This window comes from Zootoca vivipara, chromosome 8 (genome assembly GCF_963506605.1).
Source record: "Zootoca vivipara chromosome 8, rZooViv1.1, whole genome shotgun sequence".
Classification (NCBI taxonomy): Eukaryota; Metazoa; Chordata; class Lepidosauria; order Squamata; family Lacertidae; genus Zootoca; species Zootoca vivipara.
Genome location: NC_083283.1, coordinates 64,170,162 through 64,196,809, shown reverse-complemented (window position 1 = coordinate 64,196,809; position 26,648 = coordinate 64,170,162). Strand labels below are relative to the sequence as shown.

The following is a 26,648-nucleotide window of genomic DNA, read 5'->3' as shown; positions in this document are numbered from 1 at the left end:
TTTTCTTATAGCGAAAAATTCGTCTAGCGAATCCCATAGGAATGCACTGATTTTTTTCGACTTTTTTTTTGCCCGTAGGAACGCATTAATTGAATTTCAATGCATTCCTATGGGAAACCGCAATTCGCTAGACGAATTTTTCGTAAAACGCATTCGTCTAGCGAGGCAAGCTCCGCTCGAAAAATCCTTTCGTTAAGCGGAAATTTCATTAAGCAGGGCATTCGTTAAGCGAGGCACCACTGTATATGTGTTTTTGTATACAGTATACTGCATTTTTCCGTGTATAAGACACTTGTTTTTTTTAACAAAAAAAGGTTTTAAATTGGGGCTTGTCTTATACACGGGTAGTGCTGAGGGGTGTTTTATTAATTTGGAGTCTTATACACAGAGAAATACGGTATGCTCCTTCCCTGGAATACAATCCATGCAGAAGATGCCATCATGCTGTATGTTAATATCATACTATCTTGTTTGCCCTAGAGATTTCCTTCCTTACAAGCGTCCTCTCCTTCCTAGACAAGTTCATATAACAAAGGGGTTTAAAGTGGGAGCCCAGTTACTGCAGCTTCTAGCTGCTGGACTGACTGAAGATATAAGCCCAGCAGTGAGTTCTGAGTCCAGGAAGACATTCCAACCATTTTGCACACAGGAATCAGCCCTTGTTTCATTTTCCAACTAATATTTTCTGCATGTATTGAAGTCCATATCATGTTTGTGGGTAGTCTTATTCCGCTGCCCCACTGACAGTAGACTTGGCCACTTAATTCCAATACCCCACCCTTTTTCTCTCTCTGTGTATTATATTATATAGCACATATCATTGTGTGGCGAATGAAACATTTTGGGGTGTTCCCCCAAAGTAGTATCTTCTTAGCTACAGTAATTCCATTTTGCCCTTTTTAGTTAAATAAAAAATAACTTAACGCTTGCCTGCATGGTTGGTATGTTCCTCATGGCATTTCATAAATCCTAAATGCAATCACAGAATCGTAGAGTTGGAAGATACCACGGGGGTCATCTAGTCCAACCCCCTGCATTGCAGGAACCTTTTCTCCAAAGTGGGGTTCGAACCCATGAGTCTGAGATTAAGAGTCCCTACTGACTGATCCAAATCAGATAGCACAATAATATGATACAGTTATGCAAAGGATCTCAGATGAAAGGTAGTACCTAACCGTGAGTGAGATAATATTTTATACAGCAGTTTTGTGTGTGGCATGTACTGTTATGTTTGGTTAAGAGAACACTCTGAAATTCCTAGGGAGACAAGCAGTGAAAAAGTGCTGGGGAATTATATGGAGTTGCACCTCTCTGGTATGTGCCCCTTTATGTTTGGAAATGCAAACCTTTCTTTCATGTTTATTATACATTCACATTCACAACAGCAGACGTGGTTTCATGTGATGAACACAACTGCTTCACAATGTGGTGAAGCTTGCATCAACTTAAGCGCTGCATCATCTTTGAAAGCTGACTACTCAAGCACACAACATAAAGTTTTGGATTTGTACATTTTCAAATTGTTATGCTTTTAAGGCATCCACTGGGACCAAATTTATGTTTGGAGGCGGGGGGAGCAATATTTAATCTCAGACGCATTATTCTTTTTACATGCTTGTTATCCAGTATTTTCTGTGTTGTCTCTTCTCTCTTAGTAGGATGGTTGTTTATAAATAAGGCCAGATTTATGTAGGTAAAGTGAACACTGTACTTCCACATTTTGTAAGATTAGGTTAGAAATACTAGGTTCCCTAGCTAATATTAGGCTCAGAAAGTACAGTTGATGTTCCATTCACTTACCTTTTTTTGAGAAGGTTTAAGAAATACTTTGGATGAATAAAAGTTGGCCATGGTAATAAACAGGCTTCTTTTTCAGAAATCATTGAATTTTAGCTTCAATGCATAATTCTCTTGATAAATTGCTTTGTGGAGACAGACTTTTTTGAGCAGGCCTCATATATATGATCAGTTCATAAATAATTTTTTTCAGTCTTCACCTTCCCGTACCAAATTGTCCATAGCAGTGAAAGTTGGATCCAGTTCTTCCTGCTCATCAGTAGAATTGTTTCATCTGTACAAACTGATTTGAAGTGGGGGCCTGTTCTCAATTATAGAAATATTTGATTATGGTATATGAGCTAGGGTCACTGTTTGATATTTCAGTGTGCTGCCTTGATGTCCAAAAACATCTCTAGTTTTAAAATCTTAGTATATCATTTCATAAAATAACATGGTAAGCAAATGTATTTTCTATAATTAATGTGTGGAACAAATGAACTTTAGAGCTCACTAACTCACATCAAGCACTTAAGCCATGCTGTGCAAGATTTTCTATTACATGGGTGTTGCTTTGTGTCACGAAGGTTAAAGTTAGACATACGGTACTAAACTGCCTTGCTATTTTAGAAACTGTCGTGTAAATATATAAAAGCAGCAATTCTAAGTACACTTACTAGGGGAAAAGTGCCATTAAACTCAGTGGAACTTACCTCCGTGTAAATCTGCTTAGATTTAGGCTTTAAGAAAATAAATGTGTTTGTAGAAATGAAGCCACAATTGTTTTCTAAAAAATCTACAATGTTGGCTAGGGTGAGGGGGGCGGATCCTGGATTGTTTGTTCTGCTCTTTGCAGTGCAGGTGATTGGAGATTTTTGACCTTGGCCTCTTAAGCATTGGTGTTAGTGCCTTGGTATTTGAAATATTTTTTCATCCGTGAAAAGGACCATGCAAATGAGAAGATGTAATTGCAATGTGGCATAAAATAATCTCAGTTGCACATTTACCAAATGTATGTGATAGAAGCTGAAGGTTGTATCCAGCTAAGTTCTGCTGGGAGTAGTATATCCATTCAAATGAATGGACCTAAGTTAGTCATGTCCTTACTTTCTTTTGATGAGTCTAATTGTGTAGAATTAACACTGGCTACAACCCTGAAAATTTGGACCAAAAAGTCTTATTTTTTCAAGAAATCTGATTGAATAGTGCAAAAATGGAAGTGTGGGGATTTTTTATTTCATTTTGCCCTTTATAAATCAAGGGCAAGTCTCCTATTTTGCCTCTAGCTGAGCTTCTAAGCTTAGCTGTAGCTCAGTATTCACTATAACAGGACAAGCAAAGTAATGCTAAGTATTTGCAGAGTGGGTATCCAAAGTGTTTTCATGGTAGCCTTTGCCAAACCTGTGCTTATGAGAGGTATGTTGTACTTGTAGCTGAGGTTTATAGAAATTTGTTTTTCTATATTACCAATATAGTTAATGTCATACTATGTCGTGTCTATGTTTGCCAAAGCGATCTTCTTGCTTACAAGCCCCTTCATCTTCATAGACAGGTATACGGCCAAACAACTTAACATGGGAGTCCGGTTACTGCAGTTTTATCCCCTTTTAGACTAACTGAATGTATACACTCACAGCCAAGTCTGCGGCCAGGAAAGGAGCTCTTGTCATTTTCATCCTGGAGTCTGCCCCCCCCCCAAATATTATTTATACAGCTCTTCCCTGAGCATGCCTAAGTCCTACCCACACTAAGAGCCTGTAAGGCACCTGGTACCTATGTGATTGCGCCACTTACACAGAAAATAAATTTACGGTAATGAAAACAGGAGAAGATGTGGCAATGGTAGTGAATACTGAACATTGGTCTGAGCAGTTTAGTACTGTACTCAAAACATGCCTGCTGAGTTGCAACTTCAGGTTGCAGTCCTGTGTGTTCACTTACCTGAATGTAAGCCTTATTGACTGCAGAGCGACTTGCTTCTGAGCAGATGTGCGCAGGGTTGAGACCCTTCAAGCTGTGCAGTGTTCTTCAAAGCTGTGCAGTGTTCTGTCAATACTTTGGTGTCTCTCAGTTTTGAGCTGAGGTACCTAAAAATGTGATAAATGCTATAATAAATACAATTTTGTCCTCTTTATTAAATTTCTGTACCGCCCTTCATCCAAGGATCGCAGAACGGTTTACAATATAAAACTGCAAAAACACCTAACATGGTAGGAAACAAATACAATACCCCCTCCCACAGTTTAAGAGGCCATAGATTGTTTAATTAGCCAAAGGCCTGGGAGAAGAGGAATGTTTTTGCCTGGCTCCTAGATATATGTAATGAAGGCATCAGGCAAGCCTCACCGGGGAGAGCATTCACAAGTTAGTATATGGTAGCATTTTGCTTCACCTACAGTAGTTTAAAGTAAACCCAGCTTAAATATTTCACTAGCTTTTCTTCCTTTGCCAATCTTGTTAAAGGTGACTCAGACCCTTGAAGTTGAGTTGATACATGAACTTGATGTATTGACTTAATGTTTGCACACACAAGATGCAATCCTTCCATTTACAGCAGTGTTGAGGAACTTCCAGCCCATGGGTCTGATTAGGCCTGCCCCATACCTGATGTCATATATACCGTAATGTCAGATGTGAGACTGGTAAAGTTACCACCAACTGCCGGAAGCCACGATTTCCAGCCACTGTCAATCAGCTGATTGCTGGTGCTTGCAGAGCACTGTGCCCTTTACCCATGTGGCTTGATTTCAAACTGCATGGGAAAGGAAAATGGCTCACCTGCTTTCATTGTGATATCAGGTGATGGACAAGTGGACTGACTATGGAATAGGGATGGCGGCGACAAAGAGGGGTGTTATGCTCGGTGGTCCCTATCTTTACCTCCATGGGAAAACCTTGTGTCATTAATATTTAAATGATATTTCTACGCTTCGCTTAAAAATGGAGCATACTTAAAATGGGAGGAGGGAATCGGTGGGTTGTTTGTGGGCTTATCAGAACTCCAAAGTACTGTAGTCATTTAACACCTCTCTTTCTGGATGCGTGTTTTAGCACTAGGCCTGATGGAACAATTTGTGCTGATCTGTGAAAAAATTGTGCTTCCAATATTTGTAAGATTGGCTACAGCCTGAATGGTAGGAAACAGTAGAAGAACTATGGTGGATTATAGTGCACCATGCTATCCCATTTAAGGTTTAAAACTGTTTGCTTATTTTCGCTATAAAAGGTGTTGGAAGTACACGTTCTTCCCCAGTTTCAAAATTCCATTTTAAAAACATTCAGGCTTGTATTTGGATAGTAGAGGGGATATATTTTTCTTTTTCATGCTAATTGTGTAGGTTTGAGCTCTGCAAACATTGCATAACAATAGGGCAGGGCACAATCTTTAGTCATTCCTCTCCCTGCTCTGCTCAGGCTTGGTGACGCTGCTGTTCTGCTTCAAGTGCAGAAGGGATATGTACGTGTGGCTTGGGGGGAGAGTGAAAAGGGTGTCATCCTAATTATTACATTGCATTACATTTCTGTATGTTTAAAACTGGCAGTCATTTATTTCATTTGGTGTGAGGTATGTTGGATGCTAGACATGCAGGTAGGTCTGAGCAGTGTTAGAAACTCAGATATAGAAGCTGGGTGCCAAATGGCTCCTTTAAACAGGGTTACTGTCGCCAAAATGAAATGCCTAGTTACCATTTTGCAGCTAGGCTGTAGCTAGGCAAAAATGAAATCTGCTGATCTCCTCATTGCCACAAAGCAAACACTTAATAGTGGAAGTGTATTATTTCCACGTTTCTTGTAGCAGTTGCATGAGTTAGAAATCGGCTAGGAAGAATGTCCTTCTTAGCAATTAACTGGAGAGTGTAACTTCAAAGGTAAATATTTTGACCAGAATAAAAATTCTTCCAATAGAAGATGATGAGCTGCTGTGTTTAAATAGGTGTTTTTGACCTTTTTATGTAAATTGAGAATTGAAGAGTAATTGTGTATGTATGTGCACTTTAGTTATAAAGAGGTTTAATGTTTTATGATAGTCTTAAGTGTTATTGTTTATCTCTGTCCTCTGTGAAAAACTACATGTGGAGATAATACAGCTATTCCATTCTACTTAATTTCAACACTCATTCAATGTAGCACCTTGTTAATATTTCTGCGTTTTGAGACAATTCTATTCTTGGCTATCTAGTTCCCCGTATGCAGTGTGCCAGTCCACACATTCAGAAGGAACATTTTACATTTTATTTTTATTCAGTTATAGTTTTATTTTTATTTTTTATTTAAAAGAGTTATAGGCCAGCTTTAAGGCCAAGCTCTGTCAGGAGAGCTTCCATCATAAAATATTAAAACGCAACATAAATTTGATTGTTATTATCAGACACCAATAAAACCAGCAGTAGCAAAAAAAAGCAAACAGCATTCTGCCCAGGAACTAAAAAGCAATATATAACTATGTCTACAAAACCATCAACATGTGGTAAGAAGGTAGTCAAGTAATAAATCAGAGCACCTGTCAAGGATAGGCAAGCAGAAGACCAGTAATTTTTTAACCATTTCTTAGAAGATCTGTAAGGGAAAAAAGCTGGTAGTAAGTTCCAAAGCGATGCAGCTGGTTTTGGTAATACTTTCAGGTTAATAGAATTTAAGCAAGAGTTGTGCTTTAGTGCTCTTGTATAATTGACGCAGGGATGCAGGTGGCGCTGTGGGTTAAACCACAGAGCCCAGGGATTGCTGATCAGAAGGTCGGCGGTTCAAATCCCTGCGGCAGGGTGAGCTCCCGTTGCTCGGTCCCAGCTTCTGCCAACCTAGCAGTTTGAAATCACATCAAAGTGCAAGTAGATAAATAGGTACCGCTACAGCAGGAAGGTAAACGGCATTTCCGTGTGTTGCTCTGGTTCACCAGAAGCGGCTTTGTCATGCTGGCCACATGACCTGGAGGCTGTACACCGGCTCCCTCGGCCAATAATGCGAGATGAGCACCGCAACCCCAGAGTCAGTCACGACTGGACCTAATGGTCAGGGGTCCCTTTACCTTTACCTATAATTGATCTTTCCCCATAGTTGATGCAGTCTCCCTGACAGTTCAGCTCCATATCTAGGATTGAAAGACCCTGCGTAACACATTTAATCCTACTTCAGAGGGTCTTTCAGAAGTGGCTTTTCAGAGGACACATGGAGTTGCATTGGACTTTCTCGACTCCTATCCCATTGTGTGCTCGGTGTTGAGCATTTGTACCATTCATTTATTTCAAAATGGCACCTGGCAGATGGCAAAGATATCTGTCACCCCCACCTTAGGAACCCTCGTAGTGAGTTTTGCAACAATAGCTCAAGAGGCGGCCAAAAGGATGCCAAAAAAACAAGCAAAGTCATGCCAAAGCAACATTTTGGGCTACCATATTGATTCAAAATGGCACTCAGCGCTCAAACACCAGTGAAAATCACCAGGCCAACCTTTGGGAATCCTTGTGCCAAGTTCGGAAATAATATCTGAAAAGGCGTTCAGATTCACAGAAAACAGACAGACAAGATAGCCTACTTTCCAAAATATGTAATAGGTAGAAAAAGTAGTCTGCATTCTGAAGGCATCGTAAGCCAGGCTTAAACCATGGCTTTCCACGTGCTAATACACTTTAGTTTGAGCAGCAAACCATGATCGGTTAGTTTTTCTCAAGAAATGTAAAAACCAGATAAACATCCAAAGTGAACCCCAAAACAAAACAGAATGTGTCTCAAGATGCTGAAAAGATATGGATTTTATTTTCAAAGCAGCCCAATTTTGGCCAATTACTGTTTAAAGTCCCCCTTCAGGGGCTGTATAAACAAAGGCAATGCATTGCATGAATCACACATACTCAACATTTAAAAACAAACTAAATTGGTTGTATACAAATTACATATAAGCTTATCTCTACTTACCTAAATTGAAAAACAGCCTGCAGAGATGTCAGCAAGAAATATATCCCATTCATACCAGTATTAACTGGAGACTGGAATTATTGTTTGAAGGCAACCAGTTATTATATCTTCTAAAGAGTAATAGGCTGGTGTTGTTAATACATGATAAAAAAAGAATCAAGGATCATGATTTATGGCTAGAAAGCATATAAAATATTGCATAATGCATTTGATTATAGCAGTTGAGATTGTTATTGGTGTCAATAATATCTTGCCACTTGTATTCTTGCAGTGAAGGATCACAGTGAATGTAAAAAGTAATCACTGGAATGTAGAGAAAAACTAAGCAGTCAGCTATGCAGGTGACTTTAGTTTGCTAACTAGAATGAGAGAAAGCTATACTGAAAGAAGGCACCCACAAACAGCTAGGACGAGTAAAAATCAACAGGGAAATTGAATGTGTGTATATATATATATATATATATATAAAGCTTCTAAAAAGCCACAGCCACATTTTGGATTCAGTTGAAGGCAACTTTGCACAGTTCTACAATATTTTAAAATATTAAAGCCAGGATAGCATCAACTAAAGTCACTAACTTTACCTTTGTAAAGCTGATTTGGAGAAATGAAAATCTACATCTAAACTTGACAATGAATCTTCATAAACAGAAGAAAAATAATAAATCAACAACTCCGGATGGTTATATAAGTAAGAAGAGCTTTCAAGTACTTAATGCCTTGCTATCTGAGTTCCAGACGTTCATAAGTGGCAATTTTAGAACAAATCTCAACAATAGGTTGAGACTGGGGAAATAATAGGATAGGAAAACTGAAAATGGAGTTGAACAGCAATGAAGACAATGGGATGGACAGGTTGTAAGTTAGTTGAACTTGGTTCCCATTGACTTCAGTGGAACTTCACTTATTCATTACAGTGGAACCTCGGTTTATGAACACCTCGGTTTACGAATTTGCGGTTTACGAACGCCGCGGACCCATCTGGAACGGATTAATTCACTTTCCATTACTTTTAATGGGAAAGTTCGCTTCAGTTTATGAACGCTTCAGTTTATGAACAGACTTCCGGAACCAATTACACCCATGCTTCGGGTTAAGTACGCTTCAGATTGAGTACTCCGCGGACCCGTCTGGAACGGATTAATCCACTTTCCATTACTTTCAATGGGAAAGTTCACTTCAGTTTATGAACGCTTCAGTTTATGAACACACTTCCGGAACCAATTGTGTTCATAAACCGAGGTATCACTGTACTAACTTGTACCATTGGTTTCAATGAGACTTGCGTTCAACCAACTTAATCTGGATTTAACCCATTGAAGTAGAATCCCAGCTGTGTCTATGGAAAACCAGGAAACTATGGTTTCAAAATGAAATGTGAAGAATCATAAATCTTTGCTGAATGGCCAAAACAAACAAACATAAAGCAAAACATGGAATATTTTGTGCTGAACTAATTTTTGCAGGGGGGGAATTTGAGGAACTGATACAGACAGTGGTGACGAGAAATGAAGTTCGGGGCCTAATAGGCGAAGACAAAAATAAAAACCTGACAAATTGCCAAGTCCAGATGGCATCCACCCAAGAGTTGTCAAAGAACTCAAATGGGAAATTGCTGATCTTCTAACAAAAGATGCAACTTATTCCTCAGATCAGTCTCCAATGTAAAAGTGACCAATGTAACACTTTTTTTAAAGGGATCTGGGGGGATCCTGGAAATTATAGGCTGGTTAGCTTAACATCTCTTCTGGGAAAACTAGTGGGAAATTTTGTTAAGGATAAAATAACTAATCTTATAGAACAGGGGTCAGCAAACTTTCAGCAGGGGGCTGGTCCACTGTCCCTCAGACCTTGGGGGGGGGCGGACTATATTTTGGAGGGGGGGAAATGAACGTATTCCTATGCCCCACAAATAACCCAGAGATGCATTTTAAATAAAAGCACACATTCTACTCATGTAAAAACACGCAGGACAGATTTAGAAGCCAATTGGGCCAGATCCTGCCTTTGGGCCTTTGTTTGCATACCCATGATATAGAAGAACAAGCCCTGCTGAAACAGAAGTAGCCTCCCAAATGCTTCCTTTTTCTGTTGATGGCCCATGCTTTTCTGGTGGTAAATGCTGTGTTCTTCTAATTTCAATATGAAGCTAACTTAATTGCCAGTGGTTCGAGTTTTCTTACCTTTGGGCATAAAGAAATGTGGAGATAAACCTTACTTCTTGTTGACCGCCATCTTTACAGCTGCAAGGAAGTGTATTTATCTGTTAGAACTGATTTCCAAATCACAGGTGGAACTCAACATAGCGCTAGGAGATTGTTCTGCCAGTGCAAGTGTTCTGGGGGTTCTTCCGACCCTGCAGAGTGGATTTGGGGGAAACGCTGTGGTAGGAGAGGGTCTGGGAAAGCCCTGTCGCACCAGTGTAAATCCTTGTACTGCCTTCTTGCTAGTGGAATGGGATAGTTGAATCCAACACCCTAATTGAAAACTTACTTAGCTCACACAACCAGCAGAAGCAAGCTCTCGGAGCCTCTGATCTCACAATAACCTCAGTGTTCTCATGCTCAAGCGACCTGTTGGACATAGAAGTTGGGGTGGGGAACAGGATGCTCATAAATAGCTTGTTAGTAGATATGGAGTAGATGAGGTAATTTGTTTGCATTTGAAAGGTTTTGGAGCTCATGTTGACATGACACCTGCCTTGTGGAAGATATAGGAAAACATTTACGCATGTAGGCACTCCATGCAGCTGGCATAACATTTAAAAGCTCATTTGCTAGCCCGTACGCATACATCATTTCCTACCACCTGTCTATGATATGTGAGGCAGCTGTGCTAGTGTGCAGATATTGCATCCATATGAACCAGCGCAGTTTGTTAGCCCATGCTGCACATCGCCCATGTGCATTTTCAGTGGCCTGTACGTGCTATTACATTTCAATAAGCTCTCGTGTTGAGTTCGCAGAGGGTAATGAGTAGAATGTAAAGGTGAACTCTTTTTCTTGAAGAAAGATCTTTATAGTTGCAAATAAATTAGACTTTAAAATGAAGAATTAATCTAAGCTATAAAAAAATCTTTTGTGAAGCTTCCTTTTGTTCAATTGCAAGTGTTAATTGTATCAATGGAACAGATTCTAATCATTTTAGTGAAATGCTACCAACTGTTATCTGCAGGGTGACTGTAAACTTTCAGTATATCAATTTAACGGCCCATTTAAAAAAAATGCTAGCCATTCAGCCTGTAGGCGTCACAAGGCCATATATGAATGAGAAGGGCCTTGTATACTACTAGTATAACATTTAGTTAAGCTAAGTGACTACTTTAAAACTGGGATGGGTTTCTAAAAAATAATAATCCTGCATTTGTTAATAATTCTATCCTAATTGCCTTCACCTCTACTCTGCAGAGACAATTGTTAATATAACCCTTTGTCTATATGCACATCCAAGAGAGACTTGAATTTGCAGTTTCCCATATAGGAATCAATGCGCCAGAATAGGGACAGTGAGCTGTGGTGTAGGAGACAATGAGTGAACTACACTATTTTTTCTCCCCAGAGAATGACATAGTTTATTGTTTTAGCCACTTGTAGCAATAGTATTAATAAATTAATACCGAACATCCATCCATAATATAAGCTGACATCCATAATGTAAGAGAGAGAAGATACCAGAGACACCCAACAAGCTTAAATCTATCTTGATTTCAGATTAAATCTCTGAACCACCAAAACAATTTATAGCAGTTATATCTAACTTCTTTTTTCCTGATTTTTTGTGCAGCCAGTACATAGAGGGCCACTCTGTGTGTTATAGATCTATTATTGTCACTCAAAAGAAACCGAGCCATAGGAAATAACACCACCATAAATTTTTAGTGCACTAGAGGCCATGGCATCCTCCAAAAATCACAGGAAATCTACACACAGTATTTTAATTAAATTTGCAATTATTGAAGCAGGGGTAGCAAGCCTGCCCCCAGATGCTGGTGAACTCCAGCTCTGATCATCCTTAGTTATTGGCCATGCTGTCTGAGACTGATGGAGGTTGGAGTCTTAACAGGATCACAGTTTATTCACCTTTGGATCGAAGTCATAGAGAGACAAGACAGATGCCGAGGGAGATTGAGCTAGAGCAGATGGGGAGCATAGGAGGCCTAATAAGATGTAAGTAAACTTTCTTGAGCTGGCATGGGTAGCTTCTTGGAAAGTTAGGCAAGCAAATAAGAAACCGAATCTGAAAGGAGAACACATTACCTCTTCCGGGTGGGAGGGAGTGTGAGTGCTTTCTCTGAAATATTCACTGTGGCTAGGGCTTCCATCTTCTCTACTAATGCTAATGGTCTCAGCATTAAGTTGTCTCCAAACATCCATACAAAAGGCTATAATGGGGGGGGGGAGAAGCTCACTACAATGTCCTTGGGCCCACGTAGAACAAGGGGGTAGTGTAGTTAGTTTTTGCTTCTATATGTAGAAGTTCATTTTCAAAGGGAAGGCGTTTCAGATGTAAAAAGGAAGTCAAAGGGCATGAAGGTGATAGTAGGGTTTGGTTTACCCCACATTTGTGGGGTGTTACGTGTAAACGTGTGGGGTCCAAATTGGAGTTGGGTGCACCATTTGGGTGTAGATTACAAACCTTGATGAGTGACATAACGCTTACTGTATTGTTCTTGCGTGGAAATTTGCAGTGCTTCCTGAAAAAGTGCCTTTCACTACTTAGGGTCCTTTACAGGTGTTATTGTGAGACTTCATCACCTTAAAATGGGAGGCGGATTTGGTACTTTAGAAGTGCCACAACAGCTACCTTGCCCAAAGGGTTTTACCTTCTCGATTTAGGCTGCTAGCGGTCTTGATGGAAACACTGCAGTTTGATAGATACCTTTACGAATTGACATCCAAACAATTTAGAGACTTTCCCAAGCTGAGTATCTGTGAGGACCCCACACATCATCAATGGTGGCGGAACTGGTCCTTGGGCAACACAACCTTATAAAAGGTTTTAAAATTTTGCATCTTAGCGGAGATCTGCCCATATCACCTGTATCTATTGTCTATTACTTTGGCAAATGTTTGATTTATTTTGACAATTAAGTTTAATAAATTCTTCATCTGCCACTCTGTTGCTTCATCAGTGAGAGAGAGGGAGTATTTAACACTTTATGCTAATTGAGTAGTGCTTATTAATATATTAATATAGCCATGGCAGCTTCACTTCATGTGCAAGATATTGCCAAATTACAATTCAGAAAAGGATGTGTTTTTTAGGAGGTGATGAAACTTGGAGACTGTGGCCTGCACTGATGGACAGTGCTTTTAAAATTCCATTTCATTGGGATATTGCTTCTTCTGCTGTAGCAGTCCCCTCCATGTTAGCAAAATAGGAATTCATGGGTTATCAGGTATGCCCTAGGGCCTCGTAAAATGTACTTTGTCCCAGGAAAAGGAACATGCAATGGAATGATAGAATCCAAATAGATTTTCTGGCATTTTTTCTTCATGAACTCAAATTTATGATTTTCCCTATGGGTTGTTATGGTTTCTTTAGTAATTCATGAAGGAACTCTCTGCAGTTCTTTAAATATTAAGGGTATCCCTGTTTCTTAGCCATAATGAAGCGGTGGTGATTTTGTTTCAAACGCGTTTGGTACGAGTGCCGTTAGGTCTGAGATAGCAAGCTTGACGTGTGAGTATCTAAAAGAAAAGAAAAATGTAGAATACAGCTCCATACCATTGGAATAGATGTGCTTTCTTTTTCCTCCTCCCTATGTGACAGACATTTTTATAACTTAAGTCTGCAGTCCTATTTTGCTTGAAGGAAGACTGTGGAGGCTGCTCTGCTGCATCCAAATTGCCGCTGGCTTCTTCCAGCCAGGGAAAGAGGTCTTGGGTGGGTTTTTCAAACTTGTCTTTTCCATTTTCCATCAACCCCCCCTCCCCACCACCGCAATTGGGAAGGAAATTAACTATGCAAGCTCTAGAACTGGTGTAGTTTTGAGGCTGCACTGCGGGCATGTCGGGGACTTGAGGACTAAGGCTGCCCCAGAAACCCCTTCAGAATGCTTTGATTCAGGCCTTGCTACCTACCAGTGCAACACCCCCAGTGGTATTATGTTCTTTGAGGGAGTTTGCCACTCACATACTGGATGGTTTGTACTGGGAGTGTAAGTTCTGGCCCACAAGCACAGCTCCTCTCTGCTGGTGGAATGCAACCAACCCACTTCCAGTGGTCCCTCAGCTGGCCTTTGTCCTCTTGGATTTTTCTGTACAGTACATGAATTTGGAATATTATTGATGGCGACGGTTGGGGTTAATCATGAATGATGATTAAGATAGCAGTGCTGATAAAGAAACTGCTAGAAACTCAGGCTAAATTACTTGCCTAAATAATCCTTACAAGTCATTCTAATTTTAACTTGAAATTAGCTTTTAACGATAAACGCGATCTGCTGTGTTCATCTTTTTATTTAAATCTGTAGTCAATGGAGATGCAGGAGGGAAATACTGAGATAAAAATAAGGTTTTCTGCTGGCTCCCTTAGTTTCAGGGAAAGGCTACTTTTGCTGATTTTCCCATTTCATCTACCAGCATTCTATGGCCTGAGAAAACACAAACATAATTTTATTATATAAAAGTAGAAATCTGGGGAACCATCAGAAAGTTTGGTTTGGTGGTCTAAGGTGTTAAAAGTTTGAGAAACATTTGGCTAATAGCAATCTTTTATTAACTGGGTGCACTCCGGATTTTAGCACGACCATCCCATAATGCCTGACAATTGAGCATGCTGACTGGGGCTGATGAGAATTGTAGTCTAAAATATTTGGATGGCACCAGGTTGGGGAAGGCTGGTTTAAGATGTGTAATTCTTGTATGCTGCCTTGAAAGCTTTTCTAAATATATAAATAAAGTAAGTTGTATGCGTTGCAGTGCCTGAGTATACCCAAATGACAGTAACCCAACCCAAGGAAGGTTATCTGCAGATAAAGTAGTGTAATATGAATTATCATAGCTTTCTTGGTACACCTTCTCCAAATGACTTTTCAAAACTTTCAAAGAGTGTTAATACTTTGATTCATAATGCAACAAATATATTCACCACATTAGTACACATAACAGTGCAGAGCTCATGCTTAGTATTTGAGATGCTAAAGTGCTCCCTAAGTAATGTTTTGACAAAAAATATACTTGGGTCACAGAACAGTTAATTGATTTTCAAATTATTTTTACATTATTTCAAAACTTCAGGCTCAAAAACAGAAGTGTAAGCAATTTGGGGTTCAAATTGTTTTATAACTCTTGCTCACCCCATTCCTTTGTTACCAGATGTGCAAATGTTGCTATGCTGATCTCGCTCTAAAACAGAGGACAATTCATGAGAAATTACTCACTTGTTAAATTATTCTTTAGACTAAGGGTTGTGTCCAGCACTGCTGTTCCTCTAGTACAGTAGACTTTCGCTTAACCATTGGAACTCTCCTCTCCTCTCCTCTCCTCTCCTCTCCTCTCCTCTCCTATCCTATCCTATCCCTCCAAAGCAGATTTTGAGGGAGAGAAGAGGGGAAAGTCCAGTTTTGCAAATGGAACTCAGTGCACAAGCAGTGGCTATAATCCTCTAGAATAGTGTTTTCCAAACTTGGGTCTCCAACTATTGTTGGACTACAATTCCCATCATCCCTGGCTAGCAGGACCAGTGGTCAGGGATGATGGGAGTTGTAGTTGAACAACAGCTGGAGACCCAAGTTTGGGAAACACTGCTCTAGAGTTAAAATTAAGCTCATGGTTATGAATCTTAAAATTCCATTTAAAGAGATGTGCCTTATACATATGTAACTGTCTGCAAGGGCGTATTTGCATAAGTTAGTTAGAGGCTTCGATTTTATGTATACGCTGGGCTCATGCTTGGTGCCTACAATTCCCCCAGTGCTGCGGTATCATTGGGGGTTTATGAATAAATTCCATTTGATAGCAATTCACACAGTGAAAGGCCACACATCAGGAAGACCACAGGCTGCAAGTTGGCTTCCCAGGGCCCACGTTGACATTTGACATGGCCAGGTACCTGGTGAAGTAAGTGGGTTGACAGGGAATCTTCTCTGCCCAGAAATGTCCTGTTAATGCATGTCCTTGATAGTTCACAAACATATACATACGCCGCATTCAGCCAACATGTGCAACGCAAGGAGCTGGCAGAGTTAGGAGAGAGAAACCATGGCAAATAAAAGCACATATATTAGAAGCACAAATATTTACCTATTTCATATAGGAGGAAGAATGGGGACGTCTTCCTTGGGGACTAGCGAGAGACCTAGGAGCTTGACACATGGACCCCATACCAAGGGTAGAGCAGTCAATTTTTAACAAGCTACTCTTGTGGGTTTTGCTCCCTCTTCAAAAACAAGCTGTGGACTGATTCTGTTCCCATGCAGACAAAGGCAATGGTGGGAACTGAAAATAGGCAAGCCTTTTTTAGTTCAAAGCAGAACAAGTTGTTAGGTACTTGAATTGTCCAATTCCTCCTAAGGAGTGAAAGGAGTGGCTTGAAGGGACAGTGTGAGTCTGTGCATTCCCTTAGGTTTTTAGCTAGGCTGAAAATATCAAAGAAGCTAGGGAGTGCCAGGGGGAAGAAGATTGGAAAGAGTGCCAAGCTGAAAAGCATGACCAGAATTACGCTTTGATGCCTTTGCTAATATGCTACATCCCCTTCCACTGGGAGATGGGTGGGGTTGACCTACTGTAACCCAGAGGGAGTGCTAAGAGAGTAACCCAGTAAGCTAATAGAGAGATGATAGCCCTCACAATTCAAGAGAACCTACTAGGCAGGGACCATACACATCCTGGAGCCAGAAGTGAGGACACTTTTTATGTTGCAGACAAAATTACTTCCTTATGTTTTCGATCTCAAAATGATTTCTAATGTTCCCTTAGTTTCTTAGAATTTACAAATTGGCACATTAGAGCAGGTGACTCGTGCATCTGTAATAAATTGGCCATTACTGGATTCTTCAACTTCAGTCACTAAGATAAGTGTGAGAGTGTTACTTGTTCTACAGTTATATGTCCAAACTTTATAAGAGCCCTAATCTTAAAAAGTACACTGGGGTGCATAGACTATTATGGTGGCATTGCTAGACTGCATGAATGTCAGCTTTCATTTTGTACTGTCATACCTAAAAGCTGACCCTGAGTCCCAACCTTCCGCCTTACCCAACCTTGAGGTTGGCCCGTGATTAGCTCCGTAGTTGCATAGCAACCACAGCTCCTCTCCCCAGCTGCAAGTTTGCAAGTAGGGCTGGGGCATTCTTGGTTGCTGTATGGCTGTGGTCTCCACTGACCGTAGCTCAGCAGTGCAAGGCCAAACCAGCAATTTCCCCTTCCTTTCCTTGGAGTAAGGCAGAGGAGCAGAGAATTTCCCCTTACTTTGAGCAAAAGCGAGGTCACCTTTGTGTATTTTCAATTTGATCCTTTTTTTAAATGCATGGAGACAGTAATTAGGAAAGTATTCACCTGTGTGGTTGCTCTCCCGATCTCTTCCCCCAGCTCACAAGCAGGAGAAAGAAGAACTATTCTTTCAGTTGATGCACCCTTATAAATATGCGGAATCATTGTGATAATACATTGAGGGGCCCAACTCTGTGTCCTCCTGCAGTCTTGAGAAGTACGGTAGTGGGCAATCATAAAGGACAGGTTTCTTCTTGGTAGTTAAGACAGAAGTAATGCCCTTCCCGAAGGGTTTAATCTGACCTCAAAGTTGCTTTCAGCAGATTGCTGCATTATCTGATTTGTAATTTCTAATTGTAGCTCTAATAAACTTTTTTATTGTGCTTTAGCTGTTGTTAAATTCTATTATAATGTACCTGCTTTGAATACAAATGTTTTTAGAAAGATGTGATTTAAATTAATAAATATATAAATGACCGCTACTGAACTGGTAGCAAGTGTAGAGAAATTGGTTTGTAGCTTTTATTCAACCTAGATTTCTAAGGATGTATATGCAGATACTGAATTTTGCTGATTGGATTGGGAGCAGTTGTAAGGGGTTGAACTGGTTTCAAGAATTAATGCAGTTTCCCAGATGTATATGCATAAGAACCAAGTCTTAAGTAAGACATTGTGTTCATGTACACGAGCTAAATATAGAGAAGTCCTTGATGGGAGGAACTCATTTGAAATTGGAGCTTGGAGCCCCTTGAGTACTTTTTCAAAATTATACACTGTATGTTAAAGTAAAACTTTTATCTGTGACTTCCCTCGTCAAGTTCCCTTAATACTTATCAACAAAATTTCAAAAATAAAAAATGTTGGTAAGTGTAGCCTTAAAATACAATACTGGAGTTTACATATTCAATTTCTTGTTTGAAACCTTAACTGGAAATCACATGAATACCTAAACCTGGGGGGGAAGACCCTTTCCTTGTTTGTTTTCAGGTTAAAAAATTAGTTCAAAACATTTCCACAAACAGTTCTCGCATAAAAGGGTTCTTGTGTTGCAGTGAGGCTTTTAGTATAAATAAATGTGTAGAAATGAGACTGCTTCAGAAATGGCTAACCCCTTAAAATGAAAAACCAAGTACAATAATAGAGGCTTGTATGAAGTACATTTTGAAGCACAGGAATTAAAATTTTATACTACCACATCTGAAAAAGATATAAATTTTTACACACACACACACACACTTTCCTTTATTTATTTACTTATTTATTTACTTATTTATTTACTTGACTTTACCAAATTGGTTGTTTAATATATTTTGTGTCCACATTAGATTTTGATGGCCTTATACATTTTACCTATGAGCCAATACTGTAAGGAAACCTTTTGAATGCTGAAAAGTGTCACAAAGCAGGCAAAACATTTTTTTCTGTGTAAGCTCAGCCTTACAGTTAATAACTTGTCTGGTCGCCATTAGGACCAGAAATTCCACATACAGGTGAGTGAGCAGGCTGGTGGAGAAGAGGTGAGTTTTGGCTACCTGCCTATGTGACTAGGTTTGAAATGTGGTGTGCCGATGATGAGAAAGGGCTTTCCCTCCTTCATGGCCATCACTGAATCACAGGTACAGTGGTACCTCAGTTTAAGAACAGTCCGGTTTAAGAACAATTTGGTTTACAAACTTCACAAAACCGGAAATAGTGTTTTGGTTCGAGAACTTTACCTTGGTCTCAGAACCGAATCTGAATGGTGGAAGGGCACTGGCGGCGGGAGGCCTCGTTAGGGAAAGCGTGCCTCGGTTTAAGAACAGTTTTGGTTTAAGAATGGACTTCTGGAACAGATTAAGTTTGTAAACCAAGGTACCACTGTACTTGCCTATTAGCAAGCTAGTATGTTTTTTCAGGTTCTTCAAATAAACTGGTAAGAGGTTAATACTTTAGATGCAGCCATGAAGAATTTCAGCACTAGTACGGTAACTATGAAATGGGACTTACCAGTAGAAAAGGCTATGGGTTCATGTAATGCAACTGTAGAAATGCCTTCTTAACAAATTAGCATTTAGATATATCTTAAGTAGGTGCAGTATATTTTCTATTTGTGCTTTGCTCTTCCATTGCTCTTGTTAATTGCGCAACATACAGATGTAACACTACCTTTATTTGTGCAAAAAATTATGTTCACTACACTGCACATATATATCAGTATCCTACTGTTATCCTAGGTTACCTAAGAGATCTCAACTGCTTCAATTTGTGCAGCATTATTATTATTATTATTATTATTATTATTATTATTATTATTTATTATGTATTTCCTTACTCTTCTCGCATCTTGTAAATCCCACACTTTGGATATTCTCTGCGTGTTAACCTTTCTTTCACAGTTCTCAGATGCTGAATTTCCTGATAGGCTGTACCAATGTGTTTATTTCATCCTCTGTGACCAAAATGGATTCCCTTTGAAATGTGTGGGTTGTGAGGCTATTCTTTATAAACAGAGTGTAATATATATACATTTTTGTTTTGTTCTTGGGGTTAAGATGTTCTATTCTACAACTTGAGATTGAGATGTTCTTAGAAATTTCTGCTGTAATTTTTAAAAAACAAAACAAAACCTGGGAGAACTTTCTTCCTGTTTGGATAAGATTTGTTTCTTTTATGTTTGATTCTTTTGTATAGGAGATATATGGTGGGTGTCTATGGAAGAAAAATGACCAGTTGGCTGGTTACAGTGTCTCATGAGACATACAAAGGGATGACTTGCTTATACAAGTACAAATTGACATCTGGATTGCAACAGATTAGAGATTTTATAGCCTAATTTAATAGAAGAAAAGTACTTTTGCTGTTTCTGTTGGCAGTCAGAAACCATTGAAGACCATCTTCTGATCTAGTAGTGCATTCTGATCTACTTTTGGCTCGTGCCGAAACAAGAGGTCTTGTTTTCTAAGTCATTGAAATGTTCTTCGTGTTGTATCCAACACGAGTCATAGAGTAGACCCATTGAAATTATGAACATATCTAATTTAGGTTCATTAATTTCAATGGGTCTACTATGAGTAGAACGTAGTGATACAATCCTCTACTCCTTTCTCCTCCATCTTTGGAAAATTGAGAGATATACATTTGCTGTTTTGAATCAATTTAGAATTAACTGCTGCATTGTAATTTTTACTTTTTTTAATCCAAAGCATATGCTGAGTAAACTAATGTCTGTTCTGTCTTTATATGAGCTTTGTTTTCTTTCAGTATTCCATTATAGTATCCATTATGTTAGAGCTCTCTTTCTTGACAATGCATTCTGGTTTTATTAAGATACACAGAAATACATACTGTGAAAAAGTGTGCACATCCATTTTCATACAATATCTAAATTCTCCCTAGAGGCAAATATATTTATACACACACATGCACAGATCTAGCCATTGCCCAAAATGAAACTTAGATTAGATGACACTCTCTCAACATGTTTTTATCTCCTGGAAATGATTTTGTGCTGTGTTCTTTTGCAATGCAGAGTGACTATAGAAATAGGACTATGGTCTTGAACGTTGCGAGAAATCTGTTTTGTTGAAGATGCTTTGGAAAACACATGGTTGTTCTTTTATGGATGTGATAATAGTACTTGTACTTTGTGGTAATCCATTGGGAATATCTTGTAAAAGCTCCATTTCAGCAGGAATTACTCAGGGCATGGTCCTGAAGATGAAGGGTGGGGAACCTGTGGCAGCTCCATAACCCCAGGGGAAAGTGGTGGTGAATGGAAACACCCCTTCTTTCTGCCATCCATATGCACCTGCTGATTCACAAAAATTCCCCTTCACACAACCTGCAGGGCAGGGAGACATTTCTATGATTAAATCATCAATCAAATCAATCAATACTTTATTATGGTCGTAGAGCAGCATAAGGAGGGAGGAGTACAATCATTTAAAATAATTTGAAACCATTGTTCAATACACACTGGCTTAGCATTGTTATTTTTGTTATTCATCAGACTTGTATACCACCCTTCGTCTGAGACTGCAGGGCGGTTTGCAATATAAAAACACAAAAATACATATCATGGTAACAAACAAAAACAATAACCCCTGCCACACTTTGAAAGTATTGTTATGTAGCATGACATTTGAACCAGGCCATCATACATTATATTCAAAGAATGCTCAGCATGGTTTAAGACAAACTAACTTGTTGTAACATGCAAAGGAAGCCACTGTGTGAGAGGGAGAGAGAACATATTTGGCATTTGAATAATAAGTCAGTATAAACTTTTATTTTTGCTAGTAACTTAAATTTAAATGGTTTGTATGATATAAGTCACCATGTCTTTAGCCATAGGTTTTTCAAGTTAAAAATGAGAAATATTTTGATTCCTGTAATACGTTGACACAATACTTAAGAGTTAAATGCTTTGGGGTTGTCGTCAGTGGAGGCTTTGCACTAATAAAAAGTTTCCGCTCAATAAGATGAGGCAGCTAACTTTTGGAAGTCCTTTCGATCTACTGCAGTCCCCGGAAGCAGTTTTTGAGGCAGTGGAAGGGATTGTAGTTTGTAAGGGGAGAGGGATGTGTTAGCTTTCTCCTAGCACAATTCCACGCTCTACATCCCTATAGCTTTAATAAATTTTACCTCCTTCATCTTACAGGAGAGAGAGTCAGGGTGTGGAGGGGGAGAGGAATGATGAAAGAATGTAAAGAACCCATATGAAGCCTTGAATTTCTCATTGTAATCTCACTTTCCCTTTTTTTTAACAGATTAGATAACGGGGATGTGACTTGTCCAAGGATTTTCCAAAGCATGTTGTTGCCAAAGATAAAAGCTCTTGTCTTCTGCTAGTTGTTCTTTCCATCAAAAACCATGAGCTACCTCATTAAATGTCATGAATCATGGTTACTTTGTGTGACAGAGCACTGTTCAATGGGTATAGTAATTTTCATTGTGTGTCTGAAGCTCATAGAGCATAGCAGTGCACATGATAACAGATTAAACATGTGGCCACGGTACAATTTTGCTTTTACTCATCACCATGACAACTAGTTGTTCACTTTCAGTACATACAAAATAATTGGATGATGGTTAAGTTTCAGGTTCTTTGATCTCATAGAGTAACAAGCAGAGGTATAGTTAATTGCCAGAAATTAAAGGGCACGATTCTACTGAATATGCAAAGTAACAGCTGTTTTATTGAGTACTGTATATTACTGCGAGTAGTTCATCGTGTATTTCACATGTACATTTTTAAGCTTCCACAAGCAAGTCTTCATCGCCATCTGTAATCTTTCTTCCAACAGGTAGAGAAAATTGTTGATAAAAGGAAAAACAAGAAGGGGAAAACGGAATATTTAGTGCGGTGGAAAGGCTACGAGAGTGAAGATGACACTTGGGAGCCCGAACAGCACCTTGTGAATTGTGAGGAATATATACATGAATTCAATAGACATAACAATGAAAAGCAAAAAGAAAGCACATTAACAAGGACAAATAGGACATCTCCAAATAATGCAAGAAAGCAAATTTCTAGGTCTACTAATAGTTCTTTTTCGAAAACCCCAAAGTCCTTAGTTATTGGAAAGGACCATGAATCAAAAAACAACCAGTTGTTTGCAGCGCAGAAGTTTCGGAAAAACAACACTCCTCTTTCCAGTAGAAAAAACATGGACCTTGCAAAGTCAGGTATCAAAATTCTTGTGCCCAAAAGTCCTATCAAGAGTCGGACAGCAGTGGATGGCTTTCAAAGTGAAAGCCCGGATAAGCTGGACCGCATTGAACAAGATCAGGAGGATTCTGTAGCACCGGAAGTGGCAGCAGAGAAACCCGTTGGAGCTTTATTAGGACCTGGAGACGAACGGGCTAGGATGGGGAGCAGACCAAGAATACACCCATTAGTGCCACAATTACCTGTGCCAGTAACAGCTACCATTGCATCTGCATTAACAATAAATGGTAAAGGTAAGTGTGCATGCCTATTTTGGCAACCTTGTACCTTAGCAAAAAGTTGTTTGGCTCATTGCTTGCAGTAGTGTATTCCACATGTACATTTTTAAGCTTTTACAAGCAAGTATTCATCGCCACCTGTAATCTTTTGGCGTAACAGCTGTTCTACACACAACAGGTACGTTGACATGTCACAGTAAGCTGTGGCTTAATGGTTTACTGTGAGCAGGCAGGTGGTTCCTGCTTAGCTCCTCCCTGCTAGCCACAAACCATGATCCTTGGTTTAGCATTACATTTGAACTAGGAGTTGTGGTTTGTCCATTCAAACCGTAATTGCAAGCCAAGAACAAACCTTGGCTTCAGATCGTGATTGTTTGAAGACACGTTTACAGTAAGCCATTAACTCACAACTTACTGTGGCATGTGAATGAATGCACTCACTGTCTCAGTTGCTTTTTTCATTGATGAAAACTGCCAAAACCAAGAGTTGGATTCAGTTAAACAGTTGTGCTAGCAGAAATCAGTGCAACGAGTTCACTAATTCAAACAGGGCTTTGTCCTCTCATCCCTCTGTGTCCTGGGTACCCCTAGCCAAGGAAGGCATACATCTGATAGTTAATTCTTTGACGAAAGCACACACTTACAGCAACTCCCATGGTGCTCTCAGTATGCCTATACACATCCTTCTACGGTAGCCTCTATGCGGATATCCCCAGATCTGTACCTTGTGGTGCAGTTGCGGCAGCAACGGAACCACACACCCCACCAGCTTATGTACCCTCTGGAGACTTCTCCTACATGGAATTCATTGCTGCTCTTCTCTCTTCCAAGTCCCATCTGGATCTAGGAGACAACAGTGCTTTGGGGGGGGGGGAGATTCGATTGGTCCATCCCTCACCTGAATAGCCTCTTTCTCCAACATGTCCTGTGCACCCATCTTCATCTCTTGACTGCTCTGGCCATTCCTCCTCCCCCTGCCCTGGATCTTGCCTCATGGTTGGCTCCAAACCCCATAAATTACTGGCTCCCTCTTCTGGGTCAAAACCCTGGTATTCTGCCTCTGCTACACACTTGTCAGAGCCCTGCCAGTCCCTGACATCCTGTGTGTCCCCTGCTCGGGGTTGGGGTTCTGACTCCCAGAACAGTGAGAAGGAAGACTGTTCTGTTTGGCAAGCAGAACACTGAGGGAACTATTTTATTAGTGTCCTATTGAATTCCACCACCCTAAATATTTGCCTATTTGAGTTTCCTGAGATAGTTGCAACTGGCATTTTCAGTAAGTTATCTTTGTTGTCTTGTCATTAGGTTTACCATTCACTAATACTACATTCTTGCTTTCTGTTGGCTTACGTATCTTGAAATTGGGCCAAAGTAAGCAATGTTTCATTGATGTTAGGAATTAGTCATACAGCTCATGGACAATTTGATAGGAAACAAATCTTATTCTCACTTTTCGTTTTCAGATTTATGTATTTGTTCTTTGAATCATTCCTTGAAATAATCCCACGGAATTTTTTTAAAATTTTAATAGCTCTTCAGCTGCCCTTGCCTTTGTGAGTTTCATTTTATGCCATGCTGAGCTGATGATGGCTAGATGTATGGTATTAATTATTTCCCTGTTTTCCTTTATTCAGTAGTGGTTCATAATGCATGTTTTTTAGTTTTAAGATCATTGAGCAAGGATCTGTTTGTTTTTCTTTCTTTTTGTAACGTATATGGCATTTTATGTGAAGACATTGAGTAGAAGTGGCTTGCCTGGTAGGGCAGAACCCCAATACTACCAATCTGGCAGGAAAGGTCGCTACCACTTATGGATTTGAAGGGGGGGGAGGGAACAAAGTGGCAATGTGTTTAGTGCAGTATGGCCAGACCAGTAGGAACACCAGATTGACTTTTCTGGTGCACCCACACCATAATGACCTCCCCACATGTAGATGGGAAAGGCTTGCACTGCTCTTCAGCATTACCACCATGTGAACATTTGAACTGAGGCTAAGGTTGCTATCCTGAATACCTTTTATAGGGAGTAAGCCCTATTGAACCCAGTAAGGCAGGCATGTCAAACCTGCGACCCTCCAGATGTTTTGGCCTACAACTCCCATGATTCCTAGCTAGCAGGACCAGTGGTTGGGGAAGATGGGAATTGTAGTCCAAAACATCTGGAGGGCCGCAGGTTTGACATGCCTGCAGTAAGGCTTCCTTCTGAGTAAACATGGGTAGTATCGTGCTTTGTCTTTTCAACTAGTAAATCACTTCGTAGAAAATAAAAGTTTCGCCCTTTCACAACGGAATTCCGTGTTGTGATTAGTGTTTTGCTCTGTCTTTCGCACTGTTAATACGCAAGAAAGGTAAGATGCTACATTTTTGTTCAACTAGTGCAACGACTTCCTCTTGAGTGATTAACAGGGCAATTCTAGGCATGTTTAAATGCAGCTGTGTTCACTTGGATTACTCTCAGGTGGGGGGGGGTCATACAATTTCAGCCAAGTTTCAGATTTGTAGCTGCTACCCTATGTGCACTTACTTATGAGTAGGCCCCACCAAACTCAGTGGGACTTAATTTGATTGAACTTCATCTTTGTCACTGAATTACGGGAACCTATTACAGCTGCAGCAAGGTTCTAATGTAGTATTAGAAAACATTTTGTTACCTTAATAACAATACATATTTGTTCTTAAGGTGAATCTTTGTTTTGTTTTATTTAATTTATTTATTAAATTATCAGTCTTAAGCTATATTTTTAGACCTAGAAGAGTTAAACTGGCCCCAAACATGCTGCTGGATCTTTCCTGTAGAATATTCAGTCAAGACTTGATGCCACAGATAAGAATTCCGCTTCAATATCTCAGAAAAAGATTAAAAACAATTTATCAGGATTTGCTATTTAATAGAATTCATTTCTGTTGGAAATTATGCAGAGTTGAACTAGAACGCTCTCCGGTTTAATTCTCCCAAGTTTTAAGTTTATAGGAGACAAAGATTATGAAGTAACAATTCCAGAACCATTATCATTTCCCAGAGACAGTAATTAAATTACAGTCTTGAAGGCAATTGTTGAAATCCTGCCTTTTTTTATTCAGATAGGTAACAGGCAGCTAAGTAATTGACTAATCACTTAGGGAGGCGATGATGATGATAATACTTAGCATTTATATAGTGTTTTCAGGTGATCTCAATGCTTTCTTCATATATACATCTTTCCTCCTGTTCTAACCACTTGACACCCCCCCCCTAGAGTTTTTCCTCTGATTTTCAATATTGTTGTGGAACTTCTTGACGTTCCCCTTCTTAGGGTTCTTCTCTCCCAACAGATCTTTTTGTACTTGTGTATGGGCTTAACCCAAATCTGTGGTGATCTCCTCTTGTGTGCCAGTGGTGCAATACGGCCTACATAAGAATGAGCCGCGAAAAGACTGGAAATGATATTGTTATATAGTTGTTTACTTAAAGCTTATTTTTTATTTTTTTACTTTTATTTTCTCCAAGGAGCTCGAGCCAACATACATTTTTATCATCACAGCAACACCGTGAGATGATTTAGACTGAGAAATAATGACTGAGCCAACATCACCCATTAAGCTTCGTAGCATTTGCATAAT

General features: G+C 39.6%; 1 protein-coding gene across 1 annotated transcript in view; it reads left to right on the top strand.

Annotated features, from left to right (window-relative positions):
• Window positions 1-26,648, top strand: part of CDYL (chromodomain Y like) — a 96,123-nt gene that overhangs the window by 15,876 nt on the left and 53,599 nt on the right. Inside the window, exon 2 of the mRNA XM_035126396.2 lies at window positions 22,406-23,063. Within this exon, the coding sequence (XP_034982287.1) occupies window positions 22,406-23,063 (658 nt within the window). The remainder of the gene's footprint in view (window positions 1-22,405; window positions 23,064-26,648) is intronic.